The 8,182-nt window shown below is 44.5% G+C and overlaps 1 protein-coding gene across 2 annotated transcripts in view; it reads left to right on the top strand.

The window, feature by feature from the left end:
• Window positions 1–7,267: 7,267 nt before the first annotated feature.
• etv7 (ETS variant transcription factor 7) overlaps window positions 7,268–8,182 on the top strand; it is an 18,536-nt gene continuing 17,621 nt past the window's right edge. Inside the window, exon 1 of one of the 2 annotated variants that reach the window (XM_045696572.2) lies at window positions 7,268–7,685. In XM_045696572.2, coding sequence (XP_045552528.1) covers window positions 7,647–7,685 — 39 coding nt within the window. In that variant the 5' untranslated portion in view covers window positions 7,268–7,646. The remainder of the gene's footprint in view (window positions 7,686–8,182) is intronic. The other variant, XM_045696571.2, reaches the window with a different exon arrangement.

Here is an 8,182-nt window from a genome sequence, read left to right as displayed (position 1 = left end):
CAAATTCAACTGGTATGAAGTTTTTATTTTTATTTCACTTTTATTTAACCAGGTAGGCTAGTTGAGAACAAGTTCTCATTTACAACTGCGACCTGGCCAAGATAAAGCAAAGCAGTGCGACACAAACAACAACACAGAGTTACACAGTCCGTTGTCAATCAATCAATCAAATATATTTATATCATCCGATGTCACAAAGTGCTGTACAGAAACCCAGCCTAAAACCCCAAACAGCAAGCAATGCAGGTGTAGAAGCACGGCGGTTAGGAAAAACTCCCTAGAAAGGCCAGAACCTAGGAAGAAACCTAGAGAGGAACCAGGCTATGAGGGGTGGCCAGTCCTCTTCTGGCTGTGCCGGGTGGAGAGGAACCAGGCTGTGAGGGGTGACCAGTCCTCTTCTGGCTGTGCCGGTTGGAGAGGAACCAGGCTGTGAGGGGTGGCCAGTCCTCTTCTGCCTGTGCCGGGTGGAGAGGAACCAGGCTGTGAGGGGTGACCAGTCCTCTTTTGGCTGTGCCGGGTGGAGAGTAACCAGGCTCTGAGGGCTGGCCAGTCCTCTTCTGCCTGTGCCGGGTGGAGAGGAACCAGGCTGTGAGGGGTGACCAGTCCTCTTTTGGCTGTGCCGGGTGGAGAGTAACCAGGCTGTGAGGGGTGGCCAGTCCTCTTCTGCCTGTGCCGGGTGGAGATTATAACAGTACATATCCATTAAGGTTAGATCGTTCTTCAATATGTTTAAATGTTCAAAAGTCAACTACTGCGAGATCAGCAGCCTCTGTCAGATGGACCGCGATCCATTGGCGGCTGAAGAAATGAGGGCATGGACGTTATAGCCTATAGGTCAATGCAGCATAACTTCTATTGTCCTTTTTCACACCGAGTGGTGATTATCAAAGGGGGGAAAGATTGTTGGAAAGATTTTTCAAATAGCTTACTATGACCAACTGTATAGTTTAAATATACTATGATTCAAAATGGATGTTAAAAAAAAAAAGCACTTTCTTACATTTTCGTGCAGCAGGCCAGGTATGTGCTCAGACACTAGCACTCCCTCAACATTATCAAGACAGAGAAACCAGACATAATCTCACTGGAGCACCCTAAACAAAAGACAAAGAAAAAAATGGATGGTGGTTATGGGTTGTGGGCTCCCGAGTGGGACAGCGGTCTAAGGTACTGCATCTCAGTGCTAGAGGTGTCACTACAGTCCCTGGTTCAGCGGCTGGAGGCGTCACTACAGACCCTGGTTCAGCGGTCTAAGGTACTGCATCTCAGTGCTAGAGGCGTCACTACAGTCCCTGGTTTAGTGGTCTAAGACACTGAATCTCAGTGCTAGATGCGTCACTACAGACCCTGGTTCAGCGTTCTAAGGCACTGCATCTCAGTGCTAGAGGCATCACTACAGACCCTGGTTCAGCGGTCTAAGGCACTGCATCTCAGTGCTAGAGGCGTCACTACAGACCCTGGTTCAGCGGTCTAAGGCACTGCATCTCAGTGCTAGAGGCGTCACTACAGACCCTGGTTCGATCCCGGGTTCTATCTCAACCGACCGTTATCGGGAGTCCCATAGGGCAGCGCGCGATTGGCCCAGCGTCGTCCGGGTTAGGGGAGGGTTTGGCCCAGCGTCGTCCGGGTTAGGGGAGGGTTTGGCCCAGCGTCGTCCGGGTTAGGGGAAGGTTTGGCCCAGCGTCGTCCGGGTTAGGGGAGGGTTTGGCCCTGGTAGGACGTCATTGTAAAATAAGATTTTTTTTGTCATTAACTGACTTGCCTAGTTAAATAAAAGGTTAAATACAATTATGAAATTAACCAAAACTTGTTTCTCACAAGTGAGGGAGGGAGATAGAGCAGATACCAGAGCTGAGGGAGGGAGATAGAGCAGATACCAGAGCTGAGGGTGGGCGATAGAGCAGATACCAGAGCTGAGGGTGGGCGATAGAGCAGATACCAGAGCTGAGGGTGGGCGATAGAGCAGATACCAGAGCTGAGGGAGGGCGATAGAGCAGATACCGGAGCTGAGGGTGGGCGATAGAGCTGAGGGAGGGCGATAGAGCAGATACCAGAGCTGAGGGTGGGCGATAGAGCAGATACCAGAGCTGAGGGTGGGCGATAGAGCAGATACCAGAGCTGAGGGTGGGCGATAGAGCAGATACCAGAGCTGAGGGTGGGAGATAGAGCTGAGGGTGGGCGATAGAGCTGAGGGAGGGCGATAGAGCAGATACCAGAGCTGAGGGTGGGCGATAGAGCAGATACCAGAGCTGAGGGAGGGCGATAGAGCAGATACCGGAGCTGAGGGTGGGCGATAGAGCTGAGGGAGGGCGATAGAGCAGATACCAGAGCTGAGGGTGGGCGATAGAGCAGATACCAGAGCTGAGGGTGGGCGATAGAGCAGATACCAGAGCTGAGGGTGGGAGATAGAGCTGAGGGTGGGTGATAGAGCAGATACCAGAGCTGAGGGAGGGCGATAGAGCTGAGGGAGGGCGATAGAGCAGATACCAGAGCTGAGGGTGGGTGGGAGATAGAGCAGATACCAGAGCTGAGGGTGGGCGATAAACTCCCGCTAGTGTTAATAGTGCATTATGACCAAGGACCACATTTAGAACAAAACATTTGTTGAAATGGACACAGTGACATCTAGGTTGCATTTAACATATATGGCAATACCTCCACCTCTACCCACTCTGTCTGCTCTGTAGACATTATACCCAGCTAACAGAACATCTGAGTCTGGAACAGAGACACAGAGCCAGGATTCAGATATCCACCTCTACGCACTCTGTCTGCTCTGTAGACATTATACCCAGCTAACAGATCATCTGAGTCTGGAACAGAGACACAGAGCCAGAATTCAGAGATAATCAGTATGTCAGCATTTGAGTGTGAGACCAGTATTTCAATCAAATCTAACTTTTGGATCAAGCTTCTAGCATTCAAATGAATAAATCCAAGGCCACTATTTCGAGAGCTCATATCAGATAGAGCATTCAAGGTAATGTCAGATGAGCGACGTTTCCTGGTGTTGCTACTGACAGGCCTGAGTTGGATGGAGACGAGATTACTTCTAACAATACCCCTCTGCCTGTACGAGGAAGTGGCAACACGGGTACCTTGACAGTAGTGTAACAATAACATACAGTCCATCAAAAGTTTCATCCATGTTAGCAGCACCTGTAGACCTATTTAAAGCTATGGGGGGAGCAGTGAGTATAGTCTGATGGGGAAATCGACCAATCCTGAGTATCAACCCTGTCACGACTTCCGTCGAAGTCGGTCCCTCTCCTTGTTCGGGCCAAGTAATTGATGGGATTGGAACCAGGTGTGACGGAAGACAAGACAAAACCAATGGCAAATGAAAAATGGATCAGTGATGTTCGGGGGGTGTTCGGCGGTCGACGTCACCGACCTTCTAGCCATCACTGATCCATTTTTAATTTTCCATTTGTTTTGTCTTGTCTTCCTTCACACCTGGTTCCAATCCCATCAATTACATGTTGTGTATTTAACCCTCTGTTTCCCCCTCATGTCCTTGTCGGAAGATTGTTTTATTGTATGTTATGTGCAAGTCGTGTCAGTGTGTGACGGGTTTTGTACCTACTTATATTATTTATTGTATATTTTGTTTTTTTGGAGTTTAATGAGTACTTATTAAACGACTCCGTTTATACCGTGTTCGTTTTCCTGCGCCTGATTTCCCTGCCACGGACACCCACCCATTACAACCCCCCATGGCTATATATTGTCAGTTCTGACATGCCCTGTATGAGGCTATAGTGAGAGCCAGGTTTGAGGAGAGAAGGCTTGTACCATATCTATTCAGATGTAATCCATCCCGGAGAAATACATTTGGTCGATGTAGGAAAGCTGTAATATTGTACGCTTATTGAACAACAATAACCTTTAAGCCAGATGTGTAGCTGGCGTATATGACTGAAATTATTATCCGTAGAGCGTGGAGACGGGAGAGGACCTCTGAAATAATGCATTGTTTACCAGATTTTTAAGTACAGTATGAATCAGTGATTTAAAAGTCCTTTTTAAGTTGCTCAGATTCCTGTAGTTTAATATCGTTTGACCCTACATGGACAGTGATAGCTGAAGCAGTCGGGTGTTTACTAATGAGTAGCGTCAGATAGAGATGGTCTGAAGGATGCAACTGAAGGACAACAAATTGTCAGACAGGGCCACTTCCTGTATGGAATCTTCTCAGGGTTTTGGCCTGCCATATGAGTTCTGTTATACTCACAGACACCATTCAAACAGTTTTAGAAACTTTAGAGTGTTTTCTATGCAAATCTACTAATTATATGCATATTCTTGTTTCTGGGCAAGAGTAGTAACCAGTTTAAATCGGGTACGTTTTATATCCGGCCGTGCAAATACTGCCCCCTAGCCCCAACAGGTTAAAAGAATTGTTATGTATTTTTGTCAACGTTTATCGTGAGTAATTTAGTAAATTCACCGGAGGTTTTCGGTGGGTATGCTAGTTCTGAAAAAGCTGTTTTTTTATATAAATATGAACTTGATTGAACAAAACATGCATGTATTGTATAACATAATGTCCTAGGAGTGTCATCTGATGAAGATCATCAAAGGTTAGTGCTGCATTTAGCTGTGGTTTGGGTTTTTGTGACATACAGTGGGGGAAAAAAGTATTTGATACCCTGCTGATTTTGTACGTTTGCCCACTGACAAAGAAAGGATCAGTCTATAATTTTAATGGTAGGTTTATTTGAACAGTGAGAGACAGAATAACAACAAAAATATCCAGAAAAACGCATGTCAAAATGAATGAATGAATGAATCCTTTCTCACCTATGGTATCTATAAAACAATGACACTAAATAGTACAGTCACAAAATTCACATTTTTTTTGGATCTATTTTTCACAGGTTTTTGCCTGCAATATGAGTTTTGTTATACTTACAGACACCATTCAAACTGTTTTAGAAAATTCAGAGTGTTTTCTATCCGAATGTGTTAATAATATGCATATCCTAGCTTCTGAGTTGGTGTAGGAGGCAGTTAAAAATGGGCACATATTTTTTTCAAAATGTCTCAATACTGCCCCCGAGCCCCAACAGGTTAATGAGGGAAATAAACCTACTATTAAAATTATAGACTGATAATTTCTTTGTAAGTGGGCAAACGTACAAAATCAGCAGGGGATCAAATACTTTTTTCCCCTCACTGTATATGCTTGCTTTGAAAATGGCAGGGTGATTACTTTTTGGCTGGGTACTCTGCTGACATAATCTAATGTTTTGCTTTCGCTGTAAAGCCTTTTTGAAATCGGACAATGTGGTTAGATTAACGAGAGTCTTGTCTTTAAAATGGTGTAAAATAGTTGATTGTTTGAGAAAATTTAATTGTGGTATTTTAGTTGGTTTTGTATTTCGCGCCGTGCGATGCCATTGGCTGTTGGCGGAACGTCTGTCCTCAACAGGTTTTAAGTTAAGTTTCCCTGCATTAAAGTCCCCGGACACTTGGAGCGCCGCCTCTGGATGAGCGTTTTCCTGTTTGCTTACGGCGGAATACAGCTCATTGGTTTTAGTGCCAGCTTCGGTCTGTGGTGGTAAATAAGACAGCTACGAAAAATATAGATGAAAACATTCTAGGTAGATAGTGTGGTCTACAGTTTATCATGAAATACTCTACCTCAGGCAAGCAAAACCTTGGGACTTCCTTAGATATCGTGCACCAGCTATTGTTTACAAATATGCATAGGCCCCCACCCTGTGTCTGACCAGAGGCTGCTGTTCTGTCCTGCCGATAGAGTGCATAACCCGCCAGCTGTATGTTCTTAATGTCGTCGTTCAGCCACGACTCGGTGAAACACAAGTTTTTAATGTCCAGTTGGTAGGATATATGTCCTTTCAGTTTGTCCCATTTATTTTCTAGCGATTGAACGTTAGCTAGCAGAACGGAAGATTAGCCACTCGTCGCCTGATCCTCACAAGGCATCCCGATTTCTTTCTGCGAAAACTACGTTTCCTTTTTTCTAGCGAATCACGGGGGTCTGGTCGGGCGTCCGTAGTATATCACCCGCGTCCGACTCATTGATGAAGAACTCCTCGTCCAGTTCGAGGTGAGTAATCCCCGTTCTGATGTCCAGAAGCTCTTTTCGGTCATAAGAGACTGTAGCAGCAACATTATGTTCAAAACAAGTTACAAACAACGAGAAAAAACTAACAAAATAGCATAGTTGGTTAAGAGCCGATAAGACGGCAGCCCTCCCCTCAAGCGCCATCATCATCAGGAAGTCATCATACCTGGTGACTTCCTGGTCCCATCAGGTTGTAGCGACTGCTGTGGAGGGCAAGGGGCATGGACGCTGACACGGTCAGCAAGTATGGTGTTTCCTTCGACACAAAATGTTATTTATTTTTTTTGTGGATGGGTTTAATTTGTATGTATAAAATGTATAATAGTAATATTTAAAATGACTAAATCTGGTAATTTTGTATACATTTATTTAAATATGCATCAGGCCATTTCTTGGGGGATTCTGGCTAGGATGCCTGGCAAAGTCGGCTGAATTCCGGTAGATGGAAATGGCCCGATGTACTTGGGCCGATTCTGGGCAGTCATTCATTTTGATTCCGGGCTGAGTCCGACACCCAATTCCGGGCCGATTCAATCGGTTCCGGGCCCTGGAAGAGGGCCGCTTCAGGGCCGATTCCTCATTGCTAGCTGGGACCCCAGATCCCATGCCAGGTTATGTCCCACCCACTCCTAAAACCAAAGTGGCGCTCCTGTCTAAATCATTTAATATAGAGAAAAATGTATTTTTTTTCTGTACACACCAGGTTCGGTTGATTGCACTTTTATCACGGTCCCTTAGCCGTGAGTGGACAATTATTCCCCTACTGAAAACAACATAAAGTAAACTTTTTGAAAACATAATCGAACCGAGGGGGAAAAAAGGCTGTATCTTGCTCTCTATTTTAATTTGATTCTAGATATATCAAGCTAATCATCTTATGACCTTCCATCGAAGAGGTACTGACGAGCAAACTCCGAATATCAAACCAATATCAAAACTAAAAACAAATGTAATGCGGCGTTAAGCTGGGGAGGACTCATTAGGACGACTGAATAAACCGAATCCGTTTGTCCACTTTAAAAAAAAAATGTATTGTTTATTGAATCAAGTATAAACACACACTTAGACATAATTGAGTTCAAGAATTGACAAGAGCATAGAAGATAAACCCAAAAATATATATGCTCCTTCCTACTCAACTCTCGCTGCCCGACATTCGTCATAACATTTGGGCACCGGGCGTCCGTATAGCCTTTCCAGAAAACAACACGCACTCAATTCAGATAAACGAGATAGCGTGAACGCGCCGGCAGATTTGAGTTCATGGAAGTGATATCTGCGCTTGTTTTTAAAACACACACCTCTATGGATCCTTTCGATTTCAAATACCCGGAAACAAGGATCATATGTCATCATAGTAGTCGTGGTTGAATGTGAAAATCATGTCCAGCTGCTACGTTTGTATTCCATAATAATTTATTCTGAGCTTTAATCGATAGAAGTCTTATAGACAGAATTATCGTATTAGCGGACGGATTGTCAATCACCTGAGCTGAGGAATCTATAGAGAATTATTCTACTAGTCTACTTCCGGACAGACAGGTAAAGGACGATGGAAGACAGAGGCAGTTCCCAGCCAGATCTGATCAAGGTAAACTGAAGCCCTGATGACATGAATAGGAAACGCGTTCAAGGTCCTACAAGTAAATGTTTCCGTTTAATAGGAATATATATATAGAGAGAGATGGATTATGTTGGTTTAAACACATTTTGTCTGTTGTTTTTAGTCCCAGCGAATGATTGATCAGTTTAAGAAAGAGACACTTTCACTTTTGCATTTACTTCTGCATGTCTGGTTTCATGCTCGCTAGATAGAAGTTCATTCACTGACAAAGAAGACAGATTAGTTGTGGGATTAACTGTGTTGTATTTGAAAAAATATAACTTAAAATTATAATATAAACAATTGTGTGTGTGTGTGTGTGTGTGTGTGGTTGGTGTGTGTGTGTGTGTGTGTGTGTGTGTGTGTGTGTGTGTGTGTGTGTGTGTGTGTGTGTGTGTGTGTGTGTGTGTGTGTGGTGTGGTGTGGTGTGTGTGTGTGTGTGGTTGGTGTGTATGTGTGTGTGGTTGGTGTGTGTGGTTGGTGTG

This window comes from Salmo salar, chromosome 15, assembly GCF_965601325.2.
Source record: "Salmo salar chromosome 15, fSalSal1, whole genome shotgun sequence".
NCBI lineage: Eukaryota > Metazoa > Chordata > Actinopteri > Salmoniformes > Salmonidae > Salmo > Salmo salar.
Note: the sequence above shows the minus strand (reverse complement) of the source record. Positions and strands in the feature narration are given on the sequence as shown.